This window comes from Ciconia boyciana, chromosome 6 (genome assembly GCF_034638445.1).
Source record: "Ciconia boyciana chromosome 6, ASM3463844v1, whole genome shotgun sequence".
Classification (NCBI taxonomy): domain Eukaryota; kingdom Metazoa; phylum Chordata; class Aves; order Ciconiiformes; family Ciconiidae; genus Ciconia; species Ciconia boyciana.
The window spans coordinates 2,024,824-2,047,570 of record NC_132939.1 but is presented as its reverse complement, the minus strand read 5'-3'; the positions used below and the strand labels follow the sequence as shown (position 1 = coordinate 2,047,570).

The window sequence follows — 22,747 nt, the reverse complement described above, 5'->3', positions numbered from 1 at the left end:
AGGCACCAGCCGGGCACTCTCCTTTCAGCAGAAACACCACTGGGTCAATGGAAAACAGCTGCCTTCGTTAGCATGCATGACCTGGATTTGGAGGAATTAATTAGGGCACAATCAATTAACGCCTCTCCCTTCCCCGGTCCATTACCGGCTGTGCCCCACGGGCCCTTGCAGGGATATACAGCGTCCCTGGGGTGCAAAAACTGGGAGAAGCAGGGACATGCCTGGATGAAACCTCCCCAGTCCCCATCCCGTGGGGCCATCACGGTGCTTCGGGTGCTGCCGTGGCCTGCGGGGCATGGCACGGCACGGTACGGCACGGCACGGTGCGGCATGGCACGGCACGGGCATGGCGTGGTGTGGCGTGGCATGGCGCGGCACGCATCAGCTCCTTTGCAGGAGCCGGCGGCACGGGCAGCGCCCGGCACAACACCTTTCCTGCCCTGGCGCGGCAGTGCCGCTCACCTCGACCGGTGACCGCAGGCGGTGGTGAGGGTGGTGGTGGTGCAGCCGGGGCAGAGCCGGAGCAAGGCGGCGAGGAGGAAGAGGGAAGGGGCCGCCGGCACGGGGAGGCTATTTTTGGCAGGAACCAGTGTTACGTGAGAGCGGCCGCAGGCTTCCCCGCGGCAGCGAGGGTGGGATCCGGCCCTCATGGCAGCTTGCGCTGTTGGGTTTAGCGGCCATCGCTGGTTTTCCCAGCTGCAATCCAGCGTGCCGGCTCCCGAAACAACTCACCCGCACCGGGGAGCTGCCGCTGGGGCTGGGGTTTCCCCCGGGGAATGCTGCCAGCTCTGACCACCCAGAACCCCCCCGCACCCCCCGGCTTGTGCACCCTGGCTCTCCTTTGGGTGCCAGCTCCGGGTGCCCCGGGCTCTCACTTGGCCGCTGGCAGCTTTGCGGGGACCCGAGGGAGAGCTGGGGTCCCCCTGACTCCCCAGCACTGGGTTTGCTCATCATCCCTCCAGGCTCACACCCTCTGCGGAGATGGGGGGACCCCGGGATGGGGCTGCGGTGGGGGGGCCGAGCCCCCCGGGTTTCTCTCCTCTTTGCTCTTGCTCTCGTGCTCAGCAGGACCCGGGGAAGCAGCTGCCAGGTTGAGACTTCAAACGAGTGTAGATGTGACGCAGAAAACCACAGAGGGAGGAAAAACAGCCTGTTCCTGCCCGTCCCCCCTCGCCTGCCTTCCCCGGGCCGGGTAGCAGAGGCGACGGTGCCCTTGGCAGCCTCCCGCTCAGCTGCCAGCGCCGGGGCGGAGGAGACGGCCGGCCATGCTGATGGCAGCCCGGCTGCTCGCCCTGCGCCTGCTGCTCTTGCCGGGGATGTGGGGTGAGTACACGGGGGGCTCGGCGCGGCAGAGGGCTGGGGGGTGCTGGGGCCCCGGCTGCTTTACCAGAGCGCACCCGCTGTGCCGGCAGCTCCGGTGCCAGGGGTGCCTGTGGGGACCCAGACTTGCCGCGGCCCGGGACCCCTAAAATCTCATGGCGAAACCCCCCGGCTTTCCTGCTGCCAGGCAGCTGGGCGCATTTCGTGGGGCTCAGCCCCATACCCTCGGCTGGGGCTCACCCATGCTCCCATCTCGGCTCGCTCATGGCACCGTGCCGGCAGTCCCACGTGCCCACCCTGAGCAAGCCCCAGGCACAGGGGCTCAGGCCAGGCAAGGGGGAGAGGGGCTGGTGAGCAGCACCGGGGCTGCTGAGCCCCCAAAAAATGGGCAACGACGAGAGCGTGGGCACGCCTCGCCCGGGGCCGCGTGTGTCCGGTGCCCCCCAGCTCTGGGGGGTCCCCGGGATGCTGGTCACAGCCCAGGAGGGAGCCTACGGGTGCTGGGGGGCAGCCAGCCCTCCCTGCATCCTCGTTCCCCGCCAGCTCCTGCCGTCCCCAGCCGCCCATTGATCCGCATGGCACAGCGGGCAGCCGCTGGCACCGTGCCGCTCCGGCTCGCTGCGGTGATGGTGGCACCATCCGCTGCTGCTTGGCTGTACCTTCCTATTGCTAGTGATGCCAGCTAGTTAGTGGTAATTAGCAGGTGCCCTCGTCTGTCTTTTTTCAGCCATAACGAGCCACCAGCAGACGGATGGGCAGGCAGCACTACGGCCAGTTACATGAGGTCGTTCATTTTGTATTTTAATTAAAAGCGTGAGGAGGGAGAGCGAGAGCAAATTCACCGGGAAAGCCCAAAAACGCTCTTCTATAGCCAAGGAAAAAGCCAGCACGACCCAGCCTCCTCCTCCGGCCCCCGACACTGCAGGGGCATGCGGCCAGCCCGGGGCTCTGTCCCCACCGCTGAGCTTCGGGGACAGAGCTGTCCCCCCACCATTACAGCCTGGTCGGCGCAGAGTACGGCATGGCCGGCAGCTCCCGGCCGCCACCACCGGCTCCTTTCCACTGGCAGCATCTTTGCCCTGGCGAAAGGCCGACCCGAGCCCCCAAAATCAGCTTTCTCCCCCAAAATAACTGGCAACACGCCAAGAGCAGGGACCCGCTGCCCCAGCCCGGGGGGTCCTGCCTGCCCCGGGGCGAGGAGCAGGACTGATGCCCTGTCCCCCTCTCTCTCGCAGCCATCCCCGGCCACCGAGGAGCCACCCCGAGCCCTGGAGGTGAGCACGCGTGGGGACAGCACCGTGGGGACAGCACCATGGGGACCGCGCCGTGACTTTGTTAGCGGCTCCTCGGCCGCGGCTTCGCTAGCGTGGCAGCTGCCGGAGCTGCCTCGGCCGGGAAGCCGGCTCCGCCGCATCGTGGGCTTCTTGCAGCCGGGTCCCCTGGCTCAGCCCCACAGCACCCCCGCCTCCCGAGCCCCCCACCTGCCCGTGCACCCCCCAACACTCCGTTTCCTTCCTGCCCCGCTTTGCGAGAAGCCCCGGCTGCCATCACGGGGCACGCCGGTGCCGAGCAGCCTGCCTGGCCGCAGCGATGAGCCGGCAAGGGCTTTTCCAGCCCTGGGTGGAAAACGGGCGGCGAAGGGAAGGAAAGCCCCTAATGCCCGTGCTTTCCCCGCAGAGCCCAGCCTGCAGCTCACCGGCAGCGGCTGCCGCTGCACCGGGATGCTGGAGGTGAAGTGGAAGGGCAGGTGGAGCCGCGTGTGCCGGGATAGCCTGAGCGAGGCCGGCACGGACAACATCTGCCAGTGGCTGGGCTGCGGCCCCCCCATTGCCAAGCCCCTCGCGCGCATCTTCACCAGCGGGAAGGAGCCGCACGCATGGCTGCTGCGGTGCCTGCGGCCAGTGGCCACCCCGTTGGGGTGCCACTGGGTGCCAGGAAACTGCACGGAGCACGCCGTCCTTGCCTGCAGCGGTGAGCCCGGACCCCCACCCCGGCCAACCCCATTCCCGGGGACCGGCAGCCCCGACTTGGCTCCTCTCTTTTCGTTTCAGAGCCTGTGCAAACCACCCCTGAGCCCCCGCTGGCACCCCCGACCACCAGCCCGGAGCCCACCGGTAAGAGCCCCATCCCTGCCCAGCCCCGGGCACGGCGGAGGGGAGCGGAGCGGCAGTGGCCAAACCGGGGGGCACGCGCAGCAAAGCAAACCGACCCTGCCTTGCGCGATTGCCTGCTCTCGTTAAGAGCGTTTGCAGCATCGATGGGGCAATTAAGCTTCAGACATGGCGGGCTCGGGGACTTTCTGCTCAATAATGGCGAGAAACGGCGTCCCGGTTTGTAACGAGGTGCTTTTTCCCCCCGTCCTTCGCCAGGACCCCCCAGGCTGCGGCTGGTGGATGGGAACTTCAGCTGCTCAGGCTTCGTGGAGCTGCACAGGCAGGGGCTGTGGGGGGCCGTGGCAGGTAGCCAGGGCATCTGGCCGAAGCTGGCCACCCGCATCTGCCAGGCTCTCAGCTGCGGCAGCGCCATCGACAGCCGCAGCCATGCCAAGCCAGAGCGGGGAAGCCACTTGCCGGTGCGGTGGGAGGCGGTGGAGTCCTGCGAGAGCCGTCCGCTCCTCGACTGCTTCAACAGGACCAGCGCCCGGTGGGGGAAAGCACCCGCCTTCGTCCTCTGCTCCGGTGAGAGCTCGCCCCAGCACAGCCCCACTCCTTCCCCCGGACCCCCTGCTTGCCCCGGCTGGCCGGCTGGGCTGCCTCCGACGTGCTCCGGGGCCGCGGGCTGTTTTCCCTGCTGCGGAGGTGGGAAAGCCTCGGGAGGAATCGCCGGGCTGGATGCCTGGCTCCAGGCTGGCCGGGCAGCTGAAGCCTTGAGCAGGGCAACAGCCCCATCCCCGTCTGCCCCGTGCACCCCGTCCACCCACTCCTGCTTTTCCTCTCCTGCGTGCGAAGGCAAAACAGGAAATCTCCCCGGCGCGCTCGGTTCCTGGCAGCAGCACCCCCAGCCCCGGGCTTCGAACGCAGCAGCGCTGCAAGTAGGAAAAGCCGGGGAGCGAGCGCAGCGCACAGCGAGCGCCACGTTAGCACCCCGAAACCCAACACAGGCGTGCGGGGTATCCCGGCAGAGCCCACCACCGTGCTCGTCCACACCTCCCGGGTGCTTGCCGCTGAGCATCTCCCTGCCGTGAGCATCTCCCCGCCGAGCAGCTTGGTGCTGGCACCGCAGCACGGAGAGCCAAGCCGCGGGGCGAGGAGCGGGCTTGCTCTGGGTCCTGCCATCTGCCCGAGCTTAGAAGCCCCCCCGAGGGATTTGGGGGTTTAAGGGGCTGCGCCGCGGCAGCTGGCAGAGCGGGCTTCCCCGCCGCGTTTCCCACGGGGACAGCTCAAAGCTCCTCAATGCGTGGCCCTGGTACGGCTCGCGTGCACCCCCCGGTCCCCGTGGCACAAGGGGACGGTGAGATGCCGTGAGCATCCCCGTGCTGAGCGCTCCCCCGGCTCGGGCCCGGGGGAAGGAGGCCCGTGTCCCGGCAGGATGCCGAGCCCCATCGGCCGGCCGCCATGTCTCCCCGTGGGTCTGATCCCTCTCTGCCTCTCTCCCCCAGGTTCCCAGCCCCAGGCCCTGTGGCGGCTGGTGGCCGGCCCCACGCCTTGCGAAGGGGACGTCGAGGTCTTTCACAAGGGGCAGTGGCAGGTGCTGTGTGACGACTGGGCGCAGCGAGCCAAGCGGGGCAGGCAGCTCTGCCAGCACCTGCGGTGTGGGAACCTCTCCTCCAGCACCGAGGTCCGGGACCCCCCCTCGACGGGTGTCACCTGCAAGGTCCCCACCCTGCACCTCTGCCCTGCCAGCCTCGGGACCCCCCAGACCTGCTCCCGGACCAGAGTCGTGTGTAAGCCGCCGTGCCAGGCTCGATTCCCGGGGAACCGCGGGGGACAGGCAGTGCTGCTTGCAGCACCCAGTGCCAGGCATCCCCGGACGATGCTGGGAGCTGGGATTTCCACGTGTGAACGCCCGGGGAACGGGCAGAGGGTGCGAGGTCGGGGCAGGGGACGGGGAAAGCCTTGCTGGGGCTCCCTGCAGCCCTCCCGGCAGGGCAGTGGACGTTCAAGCTCCCGGCATCAGCCTCCGCCTGGGCACAAGGGTCTCATCCGGTGACACCGGCCCTCTCCCCAGGCCAGGACTCGAAGCCGCATCCCACCGGCGTGGCGGCAGGCACCGTCGTGAGCATCTGCCTGGCCCTGCTCCTTTTCGGCATCCTCTCGCTCATCTGCGGCCCTCCTGCTTACAGGAGGCTGATGAAGAGAAGTAGGTGACAAGAGAATCCTCTCCTCCTCCTCATCTTCCTCCTCCCGCTCTGCCTCCCTCAGCCCCGCCATCGCCACGTGGCAACTCAGGGCTGGCAGCTCCGTGCATCCATCCCTGCCGCTTCCCCCCCATCTCCTTGGGGGAGGGGGGGGGGGTCAGCCCCACAGATCCCCCCCTGCCCCATTGTCCCCAAGCCCACGGCGTGGGCACAGAGAAGGGGGTGGCCGGGGGAGCGGGGTGCGCTTTGTAGGCTGCGGTGGGGATTAAGCGCCGAGAGGACACAAAAGAGCAGGCGGGGGGTCTCCCGGGGCGGCAGGGGGATTACCGGGCGGGGGGGGATTATTCGGGACGGCATATGGGGCTGGCGGAGGGGAGGCAGCCAGAGGAAGCAAAGCTTGGGGCAGAGGCATCAGGCAGGTCCTCGGAGAGATTCCCCCCCTCTCACCGCCCACCTCTGCCTTCCAGTCTCCAAAAAGAAGCAGCGCCAGTGGATCGGCCCCACGGGACTCAACCAGACGGGTGAGGAGCAGCACGGCCGGTGCCCCCGCCGTGGGGCCGGGGCTGGCTTTGGGGTTGGCTCGGGGGCCGCTCGCCCCCGGACCGCAGCAAGGCACCGGTGGGCGGAGGTGCGAGCGGGCTCGCACCCAGCCCGGGCTCTCGCTTCCTGCCGCCGCGTTGACTCATCGGCACGATATTAACTCAGCCGGGAGAGCCGAGCCCCACCAGCCCCGGCTCGTGGGGCGGGAGCGGGTCCCGCTTTTACTCAGCCCCCTTCCCCTCCTGGGCGGTGGGGCGGGTGCGTTGCCTCGAACCTGTTGCTGCAGCCCCCCGTCCTGATTCCTCTGCCACCATCTCTCCCAGTCTCCTTCCATCGCAACAGCACCGTCACCCTGAGGCCACGGGCAGAGGGGCAGCGGGCGCAGGCCGGGGACAACGACTACGCTCAGCCCCCCCAGAAGAGCTCCTACCTCTTGGCTTACCCAGGTAAGCGCAGGAGGACGCCGGGAACGGCTCCTCCGTGCTCCCTTCCCGCACGCGCGGCTGGGGATGAACCGCCCGGGGCGAGAGCATCACGGCAAGATCTTTGCCGGCGCCGGGCGAGGGGCCGCGCCGGGGCTGGGGTAACGAGCCGCCGTAATGAGCCGCGTCCGTTCCCCCCGCAGCCCTGGAAGGTGCGTGCAGAACTTCCAACCCTCCGGACAACTCCTCCGACAGCGACTACGACCTGCACTCTGCCCGCAGAGTGTGACCCCCTCCCTGGGCCGCCCTGGTCCCCAAGCCAAGCCATCCCCCCCACCCGCCACCCAGCGCTGTCCCCAGGGTGGTCACGCACGTGACAGCAAAGCTGTGCAACTGCTGAATTAGCGGCTTTTCTTGCATTTTTGGCAAGCGACCTCATTTCCTTCGTCAGCCACCTTCCCGCCCTGCAGGCAGAGCTGGGATGCAGCACAAGAAAGGTAAAATTTTGAGCCACCCCATCTCGCCAAAGACGTCCCCGCCCGTGGCAGGCGGTTGAACCAGGTGATCTTCGAAGGTCCTTTCCAACCCAAACTCTTCTGTGACTCTATGCAACGATGAACCGAAGGAAGCTGACAGAAGAGGTGACAAATACCTGCCCGCGTCCCCGTCCCCCCCGCCAAGCACGATGGGAGACCTCCGGGGCCGGGTCCCCTCGCCCCTGCCGCAGTCGGAGCCAAACCCGCCCGTGCTCCTCCGGAGCTGCTCACACCGGGCACCAGGCACGCACCGCTCGGCTCTGACCCAGCCTAGCTCGGCTTTGGCTGCGCCCCGGCACCCGAGCACCTTTCCGAGAAATCTTCCTCTTGCTTTTGAGCCTCCCTCGTGGGAGAGTGCGAGGTGGGGTTGGTTTTTTGGGGTTTTTTTTTTAAGCTATTTGTATGAGTCTAAGAGGCAGCTGGGTTGCAGCAGGCTTCACACCCGCACCGAGAGCGGAGCAGCCACGCTCACAGCCACGCAGAGGGGTTTGCCGGTTTCTCCGTCTCTCAAAACCGGGATAACCACGCTCCTCCTCCCACCCAGGCCGGGCTGAAAGCGAAATCGGCTGCCGTCTGCCAGGCGCTCCGATAGCGGGGTGCTGAGCTTCGTGAGAAAGACCGCGAGACCCGCGTCTGCCGGGTTCCCGGGGGAAGCCGCGAAGACACGCACTTGGCTGCGTTTGCATGAGACGGCGCAGGATTTGGGCAGATGCATAAAGCAAAGCACGGATGCGAGGGGGAGGGTAGAAATACAAGTCTGAGATATTTAATAAGCAATAACCGTTGTAATAAAATTGGTTTTTTCTAGTAATTACATCTCGTTCTCTTCCTTCCGACGCTACCAGCGCCGTTCCTTAGACCATCGACCTCCCAGCCGGGGAGGGAAAAAGCAGGACAGCGTCAGCACAGGGGACGAGTGAGAAACGGTGCCAGAGGAGGGGAGAGACGGGCTGATGCAGAAGAGCCCCAGGCAAACGGGCCCCTTAGGAAAGATGAAAACAAGCAAGCAGGAAAGAGGAGTTTGAAGAAGGTGGTCCTGCGAGAGGGTGAAAGGTTTTATTGACGAAACCAAGAGGAAGTCGGTGTAAGGACGCCAGGAGGGCATAAAAAGATCAATACGAAGTGTCGGCAGGATGCCCCGTCATTTCCGAAAGCAACCACTGCCGTGACCCCGCGTGCAATTAATCAAATTTTATTACTGTAATTAACCACAGATATGGAATTGTTTCCATCAAACCCCACAAGCATTTGCCTTGTTCTAGTCCATTAGTAATCTTTCCTTATAAATAACTTATAGGGATACAGGCAGGATTCGTAGGATAAAGTGCTGAGCAAAGCAAATCCCATTTCTGTTAACACTAACTTGGCGCTCCCTCCGTTACCTAGTGTTTCCTGAGAAGGGGGACGTGAGGAAAAGCTGGAGCTCGTAGCACCCCAAATAACCGCCCCGTTCCCCCCCTCTCCGCAGGAGAGGCCGGGGATACAGGAGGCTGCCGAGCCCCAGCGTTTCACAGAGCTGGGCAGGAGGCACCGACTCCCGCTCCTCCCTGTGACCCAAGGCACGTGCCCCCACAGCAGCAGCAGCCCGAGACGTCGCATCAGCCCAGTTAACTTCAAAAGCAGAGATAATATCCACACGTTGAACTCCTGGGGAGCTACCAGAACCTTCGTGCCCTCGGTGAGACAGCGCACAGCCAGCACTGGCTGGGAAAGGCTCCGGTGGTGGACAGAAGCAGCAGTAAAGAGGTTTTTGCTCCCCGGTGAGCTGGGAGCGCCCGAACGCGACAGAGCTGGGAAGAGCCCCTGCTTTGGAGCACGCTGGTAACTCACCCCGCAGGCGGAGAGAGAGTGCTGGGGGAAGCCTGACCTCACAGCCGGCTGGGAACGGCTCGAGCAGAGCTGGTGTGGAAGTTATCCCGCCCCAGCGTAAAAACCCAGACGGATCTCAAGGCCTGGCCCGCCCAAGGGGCGAGCTAGCTGCTTCTCCCTGCTGCAGTCAGTCAGGAATCGCCTGCAAGCCGGGCTGGCTCTGCCTCTCACTTCCAGGAAAGTCCTTGGAAAGCAGTAAGTATTTTGTGTCAGAAATACTGTCAGAGATTCCCAGCGTGTCTTTTGAACACCTGTGAAAAGGCTTAGAATTACGATACTACATCTGTTACCCACATAGCCAACGACAGGCGCGCACGGAGCCGTTTCTCGCTCACCCGAGCACGCTCGCACACACACACACAGACGAGGGGGGGTCCGGCTCTCAGCGGCTGCAATCAGTGCACATCGTTCCCGCGTTCCCCAGCCGAGCACCTAGATGACTACCTGGCTTTCACGGCAGAACCCGGACGAGCCGATTTGGAAGCGGCCGCTTCAGCCCACCAGCGATCGTCGCAAACCAAACCTAACTCAGCGCAGCGTCGGTCGGCCTGCCTGACCCCCCCGGAGCCGCTACTGTCTCTTATCCTGCGTAATGCTTTCGCACCGATGGGTCGAAGAGCAATGCTCTCGGCTTGCTCTTCTTCCTCAGTCCACAAAAAGAGGAGGGAGCAGCAGAGGATGCTCCCCCAGGAGTCCTGATTTAGTAGCCAGGCCAAGCAGGGCGCTGAGGGTTTGGAGGTGGGGGGTACCCAAAGGGTGGGGGTGGTCCGGGAGGATAGGGAGGCTGCGGGGGGATGGGGAAACTAGGGAGAGGGGGCTGGGTCGGGTACGGACACTGCGGTCTCCCTGCCCCAGGGGAAAAGTAGGGAGGGAAGCCGGGTCTGGGCAGCGGAGGAGAGGGGTGAGAGCCAGGAAACGGCGGAGGCTGAGGCGGGCCCCTGGATGGAGACCAGGAATAGCCTGGCGCTGGAGAGGAGCCGCCCGAGGGGGGTTTGGGATACCCCGGCGTGGAGTCGGCAGCCTGCGCCGGCGGGTATCCGGGACCCGGAGGAGGCTTATAGGGAAACGTGGGCTGGGTGCTTGGCTGAGAGGAAGCGACGTGTCCCACGGTGACCGGGGAGCCAGAGAAAGGAGCAGGAGGGAGAGCTCCGTGGGCTGTGGGGCCGACCGGCATGCTTGGGGCTGGGCTGTACGGCAAAGGGAAGGAAGGAGCCCCTGCCGGGAAGGGCTGTGGCTTCGGCGGGTCTGCAGGCCCGGGTACGTGAGGAGGCGGTTGCTGCTGAGAGTCCCTGCCGGGCTCCTGCGACGCTTCCGACTTCCTCAGTATCTCCTGCAGCTTTTCAACTCTGACCCGGCGCAAGTGGGACAACTTCCTCATCACGGAAAACCGCTCGAGAAATGTCTCCAGGGGCACCTCGCCCTCCAGGAACTTCTCGGCCATTTTCTGGAAGAGAAGACAACCTCGGGTTCAGCACTGCATCCCTCTACTCTCCTTCCCCAAGCCCAGCTTAGGATTTACGTCTCTGTCAGAGACACGCAGGGGACCATCGCACCACACACAAGCAAACAAAGGGCAATCCAATTTTTTGGAGCAACGACACCAAACTACAAAGAGATAATCCTTGATTTAAAGCACTAATGACTTGAATTGCTAATGCATTTAAACCTTAAGCTCACCTCAGACTCCTCTTCGATTTTCTGGCTTTCCACCTGCAGGAGATCCAGCAAGGTCTGAGGATGCATTGCTGCTGAAAATTTCTCTGGGGGAACAAAGAGCAAAACGTTAAACACAAACCAGGGAAAAACCAGTAGGGCACAGCCCTGTTGCACTCGCACAGGAGCGCCTTCCTGCCTCGCAAACTGTTGAGGCAAGGAGAAAAGCCGAAGATAAAAGAACCTTAGCCGCTGCTCCACTAGAAGGGGTTTTTGCTGGGGCAGCATCCTTGATCTGTCCAACCCAGCCTGAGCAAGAAACGGGACAATCTAGACCTTATACGCAGCAGAGTCCTTTCTGCCACCAGCCTAAAGAGTTTCTCTGCTCAGTATGGCCAAGGTAGGGAGAAGCAAAAGGGAAGGATGTTGTACTAGCTACAACCCACGTGACTCCATCGGAAAGGCTGCAAGGTTTGCAAACGCTCACCCAGTTTTGCCTTTTGCTCTTTACACCGCTCAGCCAGCTTCTGCAGCTCTTCATACTTGTTAGAGAGGTCGGTGCGCCCCGTCTCCAGCGGCGCCTGGAACTTCAGGTTCTGCTCGGCCAAGCTCCGGTTGGCGGCAAGGGCCATCTCCCTTTCCAGCTGCAGCTCCTGAACCTGCGGAAGGAGACGCGACAGTCACGGCGGGCGAGGTGCTAACGAAGCCCAGCCTGCTCCTTGCCGGCGTCACGCCGTCCGCACGTACCTCCTGGGACTCCAGGGCCAGGCGCTCGATCTCCTCTGCATTTTCCTGCAGCTCCTGGAGCTCCTCCACCGTCCGGTTCCTCAGGGTGTCCATCCTCCCAGAGGAGCTGCAGACTCCTAGGTTGGGGAAAGGAAGTCAAATAAAGATGAGGTTTTCTAAAGCCGACTGCAAATAGGTACTAATCCTATTAGGGATTTAAAACCAGCTTTGCTAAACTGCTTGAAACGGCTATGCCAGAGAGCTTCCCCTGTGCTATAAAGAATCAGCGAGACCGAGGGCAGAGTGAGAAGGAAAACAGAACATATCTACTCGTTCCTGCTTTGGCAACTGACTTTTTTCCTTTTCACAGCATTTTTGGAAGGATTACTTGTGTGTGCCAGACGGTTTTGTCAAGGAAACTCCTACTCACAGCCACTCGATAGCAGGGCGACGTCACCCTGACTCTCAAACTCCGGCTGGCTCTCACCGCATCGTCCCACTCCAGATTCCCGTTCTGCCGAGCAAACCTCCCGGATCTGCTCGCATCCGACCATGCCCACGGCCCACGGTCACCGGTGGGGCCACCGCCACCACCCGCGTCTTTCCGTACCTCACCACCTTCCCAGTTCCTCGGCTCCCATCTCCTTTGATGCGCTTTCTTTCCATGTGTTTTCCTTTCTAGCTACGTGGTGCCATCGTTTCCCTCACTTATTGCTGCTACCCTCAGAAAACATTAAGCGATGGCGTGATTCACGTGCTGAACTCCATCCAATACTCGCGATGGTAAAAGTTCGTGAAATATTACTAAAATCAGGGAAATAACGGATGCTCTGCACGACGTCCATGACTTATTCCAAATAATCCAGGCTGTCTGATAATATTTCGCAAATATCAGCTGTTCGGGTCACAGGTTCTAAGAGGCGGGATGCAATAATGCGGGAATACGCTAAAAACCAGGCGAGAAACGCGGGAGCAGCGCGCTCCCGCCGAGAGGGAAAGGGACGTACCAAACAGCCGATGGGGATTTCAGCGTCGTCCTAATTGTTCGTGGCTCTTCTACCTTTCAGTCGGGTGAAACATCCCAACGATATCGCTCTGGGAACGTTGCGTCAGCCTCTGCACGTAACACAGAGGGACAAGGTGAGGCTCAGGGTTACCAAATTTCTTCACCCAGGATCCAGCCAAACCCGTCTGAGTAACAACCACGTAAAAGCTGGGAAATTAGCTCCCCTGCTACGTACGTACGTGCATAACTTCATCTCTCCGCAAACAGAAATAAACTTATGGGGTGGGTTTTTTTTGTTATTAATGAAGCTCACAGAGCGTAAGAGAGAAAAATTAGGAATAGTGGCAAGTGGAAAGCTCAATCCCCGCCGCTGTGCGGGTGCAGAGGTCACGGATGGGCTGTGGGAAGTGTCCGAACGGCCCTCAGGAGAGGGGACGGAAAGAGCTGGGCACTGCCCCGGCTCCGGCCGGGCACCAGCACGGGGCAGGGGCTCTTCCCCCCCGGATCTCGCCGGTTTTTAGCAGCGTTGCGAGAAGACACAGCCAGCGAGGTGACACTTTGCCTCTCCGAGGGGCAACGCACAGGCCCCCGTGGCTCGGAAGGGCCGGGGGCACCGGCCAGGGGCTGCCCGCAGGACTGCCGCACCCCGGCCATCGCCTCCGTGCTTTGTCCCCGGTTAGGGAGAGCCCCCCCCAGCCCCGGGGGTGCCCGCCCAAGGCCTCCGCCTCGCACCGCCCCGGGGGAGCGCAGAGCGAGGCCCACCCGGCGCCGCTCTCCAACCGGGACACGGCGGAGGCTGCTCCGCCAACGCCGGGCCCGTCCCGGGGGATGGGGGAAACGGCAACCGGGAGGCCGCGGCCCACGGAGCGGGCGGAACGGGGCTTCCCCCGCGGCCGCGGCTCCCGGTACGAGGCCTGGCCCGGCTGAACACCCCCCCTCGGAGGTCCCGGCGGGTAACGGCTGCAATCGCCCACCGGAGGGGCCGTGAACGCCTCCCCTCACGAGACACGAGGGAGCGGCCCCGTTACCGGCTCCGCCGCCCCCGCCCGGGACTCACCGCCGCGTAACCGGGACCCTCCCTCCGCCGCGCGCTTCCGGCTTCCGGCGCGGGAGCGGAAGTGGGCGGTGCCACCGCGAGGCTGGGGCGGGGGGGGGGAGCGGCTCCCCTTGCCGGAGGGGAGCAGGAGGCGGGTGGTACATCCCGCCGCCGCCATCTTGGGGCGGTGAGGCGGGCGGAGGGCGGTTGCAATCGGGCCCTAGGTCCCTGTCAAGGCTGCCCTGTGCATGCAGAGAGGCTGTATTTTATAAATGCTGTGTCTTTTTTTAATAAATACTGTGTCTTTTCCTGACGGTGTAGCTTTCCTTGAGCTATGGCCTGCTTGAGCCTTTACATCCTACATGTTTGTGTCATGCGGGGCCTGCCCTGACGCTCTGGTACCTTCCCGCAGCTGCCTCCCCTGTAATTAACTCTGAGTTTTTCTTTTATGCCATTCTGGAAGAATTGCCAGTCTGCTAAATTATTTTGTGTTATTATTGCTGTGTCCTGGCTCCAGTCTTCAGCAGCATAGCGATTAACCTGGGTACGGCCGGCAGCGCTGCGCGACTCTGGCGTGAGCTTGAGCACTGCAAGCAACAGATTTGTCCGCTTCCCCTGTCACCCCAGGGACAGTGAAGCAGGAGCTGCTCCTCCCGGTGAGCACGCGTTCCCCCAGTCGCCCTGCCTGCCGTCGAGGCCGTTGACGTTTGGAGCGGTGAGGGCAGCTCTGCGGTTCTCCTGTACATCGATTCCAAGTCTCCACGTGAGCCCTGAGCAGCAGCTGCTGCTGCGTGGACACTTTTGTCTTCACCGGCTCATTCAGAAAACCGGAAAGCCATAGAGCCACAGACAAAGATTAGGCGAGATTAATCGTTATGACAAGAGTTAAAAGGAGAGCATTACAACAAAGCTTAGCGTTGCGCACAGAGCGGGCGGCGGGTTGACATTCAGGCGTAGCGGGTTTGGGTTGGATTTAGAGTGAGATTTGAAGCCGTTTCTGCCTTGTCATGACCTCATCGGCACCTTGCAGCTGGGGCCTCCCGTGCAGGCAGCCTCTTCCCGCGGTTCACGTTTTGTGGAGATCTCAGAGCAAGGAGAGCCGCTGCAAAGCCACGTTGTTCTCCGCACGTCATCTCATGCTGAGTAGCAGCTGGTGTTACAAGCACTCAAAACGCCCGTTGTTTCGGCTGACTTGGAATTCTGTTGGCCTGTAATCCTGGTAAGTCCAGCCCTGTGAGAAATGAAAATTAAATTAAAACTTCCTTGATGGGTAAAGGGATGGAGGCAAAGTGAGCGGGGGGGGGTAAGTGGCAGTAAAGGTGCAGCAGAGCTGGAGATGAGGGGTAAGAGTTGATGGAAGTGCAAGAGAAGAGAGGACAGAGAAGCGGAGGAGGTGAGATAATGGATACAGAGTGCTTAGCAGTGGGCTGAGATATCGCTGTGCCGAGGCAGTACGTACAGACCTCAGCAACATGCCCAAAATTCATATGATGGCATTTTTTCCAGGCGGCATAGCTGGAACCGAGAGATAAAAGCAAATCCCTCTTGAATACCTGCATTAGCTCTTCCTCGCGTGGAACAGGGAAGTTCCGGAGCAGCGCCAGGCAGAGGAAGCTCTGATCCCGTCACCCTCGACATGAAGCCAGCCTCTACTTTTCCACCCCTACTTCCGCGTTCCCGCAGACGTGAGCAGGGCTGAGGATTGTGTTAGGATGGGGAAGAGCTCCGCGTTGCCGGATGAGACACGCTTGTGGCGCTGAGGGGAGAGGAACGTGAAGGAGACTGCGGACGGCTGGGCAAGGTCACGCAGCTGTTACAGAAGTGCTGCGATCCAGGCGCAGGTCTCGGGAAGGGCACCTCTCGTCCCTGCCGGAGACACGCACCACGTGAGGCCTGTGGACGGTTGTATAATAAATATGAGTCATATGAATCCTAATAGGTACCCTATGGTTTAATCAAGGACAATTTGTTCGTAGCGTGGCTGATAACCAGGTCAAAACCCAATGTTATTGCAAGAAAAGGGGACTTGACTTTCCAAAGGGAGATCGATATTGTCAAGGCTTGTTTGAGAAACAGTCTCCACAGACGTGGGAGGGCTGGCGCGCATTTAGATAACAATTTATATTAAACTGTAAGGACTGAGTGGAGGATAAACTAAGTTGTCTTCAAATTTGTTCTTTGCAATGAAGGAAGAAACTGAAAAGTATCCAGTTAAGTGATAAAGTGTTACTCTGCAATCAAAAAGGTGATAAATGGGTATTTTCTGGTTAGCACTGAAGGACGTGCCCATTATCTGTTTATTAGCATCCTGAGTTTTTATAAGAGATGGTTTCAGCTGGTCATTATGATACATCACACAGTTACTTTATCAGGTGAAAGACTCAAAAAGGCCGATATCCAATACGCACCGTGAGCGAAAACGACTAAAAATGGCTGAAAAGTACCAAATTTCGAGTGTGCGCACCAGCTGAGCTGTTCTGGATCAACAGAGCACTCCTGGCTTAGGACAAAGCTGGCCGAAAGGAGGAAAACTTTTTTGGTAAGGAGCATTCAGCTACAGAACCAGCTTCTGAAGCTTGAAGTCAGTTTGAAGTCTTACGACCCCCAGGAAATGAAGCTGTTATCCAGAAAGTGTTTTGGAGCGAAATGGAAACTTTCCGGAGTCTGCTATCGATGTGCGGACCTCGTCAGTGCAGCTGATGTTGTTTGCAGCTCCTTGCGCTCCAAAGCGGAGGGTGGCAGTGGAAGACTAGAGAGCAAGGTTAAAAAAAAAACAAACAAAAAACCCTCCTGTGCAAAGCTGATCTCAGCAATCCCGATCCTTTATCAGATTTCACCTTTTGTTTATTATCTGGCCAAGTTCATTTGTGGTTTTGGTTGAGTGTTCCTTCTGAGCCCAGGAGTCAAATGAAATTTGGAACGTTTCCCAGTAGAAGGAAAAAAAAAAAATTGACAGTGCTGTTCTTTTTTCTTTTAATGTGATGCTGTTTGTTTTCAAGACAATGTTACTTGTGTTCCTCAACAAGGAAGGATTCAGATGACAGAAGAGCCTTTCTCAGAATCCCACCCATCTTTTAATCGGGAGTTTATCAGAAAGCACCATTTCTCTCGGCTCTTCTCAGCACCCTGTCACAGACGTACCTCTGGCCGTCTTGTCGGCTCGCCACCGCTTGCCTCTCACACAAGTGAGCCGCAATCAAACCAGTTCCTTTTCTGCGCTTGCCCTTGTACAATTAGGAAACTTTGTGGTCCGCGTGGTCCAGCCGCTATCGAGGCAGCCCAGTCAGAGAATAACGTTCACTGATTTAGCAACACAAACCGAGGCCGCCAAAGGTGTTAGTCACCATCCGGGATGACCCACAGCAGGTAGAGAGAGCTGGCCTGACCACCCAGAGGTCCTACCCCAGTAAAAGTCCACCCCCCACCAGCTCAGCAAGGCTCAGCCTACATCTCTGGGGCCTTCCTTGATAATAAAATATTCTTACATTGAATCATCGGGGTTTGACACCTCGGGAGCCTCAGACCAGACCTCTCTCCTCTCTGCCTTTGTGCCTTTCACCTGAAGATTCTGATAAAGCAACTGTGTGATGTATGATAATGCCTTTATGGGAGGGACAGGAAAGACCAGGAACAGGGACTGGAAAACAAGTTTGCTTCCTTAATCTACAGTTACCAAGATAAGGTATATCTCAATAAGGTGATTTTTTTCAGGCTGAACTTTTCAGGCCTGCGCAGATAAAGTTAAGACGGTTCTTGAGCTTAGTCAGCAAAGTCCTTTGCAGTACAGAGAGCTTGAAAATTCATATACGGTCCTGTTTGGCCCAGGGGGTGAGCCCTATGGCAGTTAAATGCATCCCAAATGTTGTTCCCTAATCTCGTGCAGTTCCCATTGAGACTTTCAGGCACCTAGCCATCAGAATTGATCGTATAATTTGCAACGGTCTCCCGGCCTTGCGGCTATTGCATTCCTGACAGGGATTTATTTATTTGCCGCTCAGGGCCCATCTTAGAGCCAAGGCAGCTCTTGGAGGTGCCCATCTGCTGTTGTTGGCGACCTAGATCGCTCAGGGTATCGTACGCGTTACCTCCGGTGCATCTCACGTAGCCTTTAGAGGGGCTGTCTCTTCACACACAAATTGCTGCCAATCACTGGAAGCAGCAAAGCAAGAAAACGTTCCTGTCGCCAGTCCTGCGCCGCTTCAGCCGCAGCCCTTCTCTGCAGGGGAGAGTCATGGTCACCACCAAACGCTTCTGCCTTTGCAGTCAACCGCAACCACTTCAACCACCAGCTGTCCTCCACCCACCACCGAGCCCGTCTGGGGCTGCCGGGCGCTTTATTTTGGGGCTCCGTATGAGTCATTTAATGCTTCTGCGTAGCCCAAGCTCATCGTGAGCCCAGGTAGAGCCTCTGCACGCAGGGAGTCACATCCAGCCTTACTCGGCCATCGAAACAAGAGACGTGGAAATCTTACAGTTTGCTGGACACAAGCAGAACTCTTTGGGGATTTTATTGAACAGGAATCCTAACCCAGCCACGGCTTGCATCAGGAACAAGCAAACCAGAACTAAAAGCCTCCAGATCCGTCCCTCCAGCTGGTCTCCATCTGCTTTTGGAGAACACGGCGGGGATCTCCGCATCGTTTGGTGCCCTCTGCCGCCAAGCAGAGCTACAACAGAGCGGCCACCCTCTGCCACCCAGCCCGGGCACCCAGCCCGGGCACCCAGTCCTGTGCCCAGCACCCAGCCTGTGCCCCACCGTGTGCCGCAGGCACTGCCTGCTCCCTGCCCTCCCCTCAGCCGCCTTCTCTGCCGCGGCAGGGGCGCAGCAGAGTGGTGTTTCAAGCTCTTTGCAGCTTGGTTTTGAGTTTCCTAAGGGTTCCCTGCTCCCTTTGGAGGCAAAGGGCAGATTTTTCCAGAATCCAGTGTGTCTTCTTCCTTCCATTTCTCTACCAAGGTTGGAAACATCCAGGTCAACAACCAGACCATTGGCCTGAGCCTGGCTCCTTTTTGTGCTACACCCGCTTTGATGGCACCCCGAGCCTGGCTGTCCCCAGCATCGCTGTCGCCAGAGCCATCCCCATCTGCACCGACACGATGAAGCCACCGGGCTGTTTGTGCTGCTGCTTTCCCCCTCCCATCCCAGGCCATGAGGCTGGAAGGATGTTAAGTGACAGATGGGTCACACCACATCTACCTCCAAGCTCCAAGGGTCTGACATTCCCAAGAGGGCTCTGAAAAAACATAATAATAAAGATTTAACGAAGCCTGAGTGGAAAGGGCTCGGGAAAGAGGTGCAGCCACGGAGTCACCAGCACAGGGAAGCTCAGTGCAATAGGAGAGGGCTGAAATCCGGCTGTCCTGCCAGGCAGCTGGCTTCAGCCACCTCATTGCGGGGGACCTGTCCTGGGGGACCGGGGCCAAGAGCAAGGATTTAGATGGAGAGGACCCTTATCTCTGGACCCATCAGCACGAGCCACGACCACTTCCAGCCCAGGAAAGACCAAGCCCGTATGTTTCTCCAGCAAAATCCTTCCCCTGGGAATTAGCCCTCAAGATTGAAGGCAGCGACGATGCCAAGCCCGTGTGGAGAGCCGTGCAGTGCCCGGGACGGGGGGCTGGCTGACCTGCTTTAAACCTTCCCCCTAGTCATCAGATGCGCTTCAGGGTTTCTCATCTGAGAAAGAGTATCGGAAAAGTCATTTCGCACCCTAACAGTGATTATTTTCCATCCTCCCCCATTTCTTTTGTTCTTGACTTTAATGGTGCTAAATATTTGTTCTGAGATTTTTCTGGTGCTGAATTCCACAACTTTGGTCTGTGTGTAATGATACGTACAAAAATCAATACCTCTCCGAATACAGTTTTTCATCAGCTCCTGGCAACGGGATCTATTGACAGAAGAATGAGCTTATCCTAAAACTTCCCGTAATCTGACAAATTATTTCATCGAAAAAATAAAATCCTGATCCTCGGTGATTACAACTTTGCACGTGGAGCTCTGTTTCAGCAAAAATTGCGTGCAGTAAGGGGTCTGCAGTAAAAGATTGGAAAATTGCTTTGAGTCTTCATTACATGATATGATCCCCGAATTTGGGATACGGTTTGGGTGTTGAGAAGAGGCCAGCTCACCTAGAGGCGTGTATATCAGCACAGAAACGGAGGATGTACCTTTTTATCCAAACGGAGCGGGCGTTCAGCTCCTGCCACTTCTCTGGTCCGTTTGCTGCTCTGGGCAAGGGAGCTTTCGTTGCTGGCAAACCCATCGCTGCCAGGGTGACCGAGTTACAGAATAAAACAAGTTATATTTCCCTAATGTTACAAACTGAGTTACATTTCACTAAAAACAGTGGTCCTGAGCATGAGGCTTTTCCTGTTTGTTTTTTAAATATGAGGAGAGCATTCACCCCAAACAGCCTCTTTGCCCAGAAGGAGGACTGCCATGAGAGCACAGCTTAGTCCCTGCCTTCCGTGCCCAGAGAGGTTTGTGTTATGTCCGAATGTGCCGACTGTTTGGCAACAAAAGGAATTAAATTGATAAACGGCTCTTGAAGAACTTGTCGTTTTTGTTTCCTCTAATATCCTGGGAAAAAACCCCAAAAGTTAGCCACCCCAAAAGCAAGGGAGACCAGGTTGACAGGGGGTGTGGCAGCGAGTCCAGACTTCAGTCCCCAAAGCCCAACTTGCTAACTTGCTCCGAAGGAGGAATTTAGCACTTGAAATGATACTGCCCTGCAGCTTTCCCTTTCTCGGAGAAGTCTCTTTGCTCGTTGCCAAAATCAATGCAGGGTGAGCATCAGTGCAGAAGGGCACCTTGGAGGCAGCTCACCCCGACATCACCCCACGCTGAGCAGATACGTGCTGCTGAACGGACGTCCCAGCTAACACCTTTCCCACAAACAGAGGAAAGTCCACCCTGGCATCACCGGGACCTCCATCCCTGCCCGAGGAGAGGGGGCACGTACCGCCCTGCTCCCCCCCTGCATCGCTCCTTGCCCGCACCCACCGGTTACCTCCCGTTCCCCGCTGCGGGGCTGGACCAAGGACCATTTCCACCTTCCAGCAGGAGCTTTCTCTCCATCACAGGCTCTCTGACGCGGGAGCCGCACCGACACATTGCCCGTGGCTACTGTCTTTGCGGAGCTCCAGCCGCCACCTCCCGCAGCCCACGCCGGCTCCTGTGGACCTCCCACGGGATTATCTGCCCCGGCGTGGAGCGCACGCCGAGCCCAGCAGCTCCCAAACAGCCTCCTTCTAGAGGAAGCCCTGGATCTCAGTTCTTGGAAGGCGTGAGCTTTGACAGCTCTCCAAACTGCTCCCCAGAAGCACCCCCATTGCGGGGCCGGGCTCTGCAGGGGTACAGCCTCTGCCTTCCACCAGCACCAAAGCACAAGGAAGCTTGCAAAGGGCTCCCAGGACAGGGCAATCAAGCAAGAGCCAGGCAAACCAGCAAGCCCCAGCTCTGAATCTCCCTGATATATAAATGCAATTTGCAGCAGCTGTTCCTAATACCTGCAGCAGCCCGGGCGAAACACCCTGAGCCCCCGTGCCAGCCGTCCCCGTGGAGTAGTGAAACCCCCTGTGTGCTGTGGACGAAGGGGCTTTTCCCGGCAGGAACAGTGTCTTCCCTACGTGCAGACACCCGGTGCGATGGGGGAAAGAAATGCAATCTAAGAACCCATCGGAGCAGTCCCAGGGCAGCTGGCTACGGCAGCTTCCCTGCCGAGGGACGCGTCCTCGAGCGCTCTGCTCCGATAAACCTTCTACCAATAAATGTTTTCCACGTGTAGCGCAGCAAGGACGTGTTTGCGGCAAACTAGCCCCTTTGCGAGGGCTGCTCCTTATCTGAGCCCGTATTCATCGAAACGCGCTGCTGCCTTGCGCGGGGCCGGGGGAGCGAGGGAGCGAAGCGTGAAGTAGATGCTCTTGTCTAATCTCTGGTTTTCTTTGTGGTTTACAGGTACCTGCAGGCACAGACTGGCTCACGAGGCCAGCGGGGAGCACGATGCCAAGGCTCCGTGCAGGGTTTTCAGGCTGTGGCCTCCTGCCAGGTCCAGATTTTCCATTTTGGGGGTCAGCCAAGACCTTCTCCTTTCCAGACCCCCACCCCCAATCTGAACACATTACATCTTCCCTTTTGCTCAGGGAGAATTAGATGTTTCATCCCTTTTCTCCCAACATTGCCCATCAGATCCTACCAGGTTCTTATTCATTTCATTCCCCCAGTGCAATTTAGCATCTATCCTCAATTTTATTATTCAGAGCTGGGTTGAAACCGGTACCGAGGGAGGAAAGCCAGTTTCAGCCCGTATGGTGCCTCTGGGCAGGCTGGTCCCCAGCTCGCTGGCGCAGGGTCTGGCTTTGTTTTTCCCCAAACGCAGGACAAGGTGACCGAGCCCGCAGCCACATCTCACGCGTGTGGTGCTGCGATGGAGGCTGGGACGCCTGGTCCGGTGCCGGGCGCCTCTGACGCAGTCCGGCGTGGGCGACCTTGGCATCGTTCAACCAGCGGCAACCAGTCTTTCCTCCAGCTGGTCCCAGTTTCACCCTCCCAGCTTGTCCCAGTTCCTCAGGCAGCCCTGGGATAGATGGAGGTAGATGAAGCTCCAGCATAAGAAAGACGTGGCCCTGCTCGAGCGGGTCCAGAGCAGGGCCACGGAGATGATCGGAGGCTGGAGCACCTCCCCATGAGGAAAGGCTGAGAGAGTTGGGGTTGTTTAGTCTGGAGAAGAGAAGGCTCCAGGGAGAGCTTCCAGTTCTTAAAGGGGGGCTACAGGAAAGATGGGGAGGGAGTCTTTCTCAGGGAGTGTAGGGATAGGATGAGGGCTAACGGTTTTAAACTGAAAGAGGGTAGATTTAGATTAGATATTAGGGAGAAATTCTTGACTGTGAGGGTGGTGAGGCACTGGCACAAGTTGCCCAGAGAAGTCGTGGATGCCCCACGTGTTCAAGGTCAGGTTGGATGGGGCTTGGAGCACCCCGATCTAGCGGAAGGTCCCCCTGCCCGTGGCAGGGGGTTGGACTGGATGATCTTTAAGGTCCCTTCCAACCCGAACCGTTCTATGCCGGAGCCCAGCAGCGCAGCTCCTCTGCCACGCTCTGCCCAGGCTGACCCCAGCCCAGGCAGGGGCTGCAGGTGGAGGACGTGGGCTTCCCCCCCGTGCCCAGAGCCCCGGGGCAGGCAGGCAGAGACACGTCAAGCTAACAGGAGCCGGCATCTGTGAGGGATAAAGCCGGTGAGGAATGCCTGTGTTTGCCCGTTGGATGTCGGTGTAACATTAAGCAAATTTACCCCGGTGTGGCTACCAAGCCCCTGGCAATGGCGTTTGGTGGAGCCCCTTGTGC

General features: G+C 59.3%; 2 protein-coding genes and 1 long non-coding RNA gene across 5 annotated transcripts; 2 read left to right on the top strand and 1 right to left on the bottom strand.

The window, feature by feature from the left end:
* Positions 1 to 1,271: 1,271 nt before the first annotated feature.
* On the top strand, positions 1,272 to 7,890 carry CD5 (CD5 molecule). Its single transcript, XM_072863993.1, has 10 exons — positions 1,272 to 1,323; positions 2,556 to 2,594; positions 2,998 to 3,291; positions 3,372 to 3,434; positions 3,690 to 3,998; positions 4,919 to 5,203; positions 5,488 to 5,619; positions 6,085 to 6,138; positions 6,481 to 6,603; positions 6,783 to 7,890. Exons 1-10 carry the CDS (start codon positions 1,272 to 1,274, stop codon positions 6,866 to 6,868), a joined length of 1,437 nt encoding a protein of 478 aa, XP_072720094.1. The 3' UTR covers positions 6,869 to 7,890.
* A 401-nt stretch (positions 7,891 to 8,291) lies between these two features.
* On the bottom strand, positions 8,292 to 13,478 carry VPS37C (VPS37C subunit of ESCRT-I). Of its 2 annotated transcripts, none has more exons than XM_072865966.1 (6): positions 13,427 to 13,478; positions 12,371 to 12,479; positions 11,385 to 11,500; positions 11,125 to 11,296; positions 10,662 to 10,744; positions 8,292 to 10,428 (listed from the first exon to the last, which is right to left on the bottom strand). In XM_072865966.1, exons 3-6 carry the CDS (start codon positions 11,475 to 11,477, stop codon positions 9,685 to 9,687), a joined length of 1,092 nt encoding a protein of 363 aa, XP_072722067.1. In that variant the 5' UTR covers positions 11,478 to 11,500; positions 12,371 to 12,479; positions 13,427 to 13,478; the 3' UTR covers positions 8,292 to 9,684. The 2 variants fall into 2 exon arrangements, with proteins under 2 accessions (XP_072722067.1, XP_072722068.1); XM_072865967.1 differs by lacking the exon at positions 13,427 to 13,478 and adding an exon at positions 13,344 to 13,408.
* Positions 13,479 to 13,558: 80 nt separating this feature from the next.
* Positions 13,559 to 21,190, top strand: LOC140653675 (uncharacterized). 2 transcript variants are annotated; one of them, XR_012043182.1, is made up of 3 exons: positions 13,559 to 13,649; positions 13,923 to 14,624; positions 14,912 to 21,190. It is a non-coding gene; the product is annotated as an uncharacterized lncRNA (long non-coding RNA). The 2 variants fall into 2 exon arrangements; XR_012043181.1 differs by having other exon boundaries at positions 13,594 to 13,828.
* Positions 21,191 to 22,747: the final 1,557 nt, after the last annotated feature.

Coding starts and splice junctions, on each gene's coding strand:
- CD5 (XM_072863993.1), top strand. CDS start 1,272: ATGGCAGCCCGGCTGCTCGCCCTGCGCCTGCTGCTCTTGCCGGGGATG. Junction 3,435..3,689: donor CACCAGCCCGGAGCCCACCG/GTAAGAGCCCCA, acceptor GTCCTTCGCCAG/GACCCCCCAGGCTGCGGCTG. Junction 5,620..6,084: donor CAGGAGGCTGATGAAGAGAA/GTAGGTGACAAG, acceptor TCTGCCTTCCAG/TCTCCAAAAAGAAGCAGCGC.
- VPS37C (XM_072865966.1), bottom strand. CDS start 11,477: ATGGACACCCTGAGGAACCGGACGGTGGAGGAGCTCCAGGAGCTGCAG. Junction 11,297..11,384: donor TGGCCCTGGAGTCCCAGGAG/GTACGTGCGGAC, acceptor CTCCTTCCGCAG/GTTCAGGAGCTGCAGCTGGA. Junction 10,429..10,661: donor AAATCGAAGAGGAGTCTGAG/GTGAGCTTAAGG, acceptor CTTCTCTTCCAG/AAAATGGCCGAGAAGTTCCT.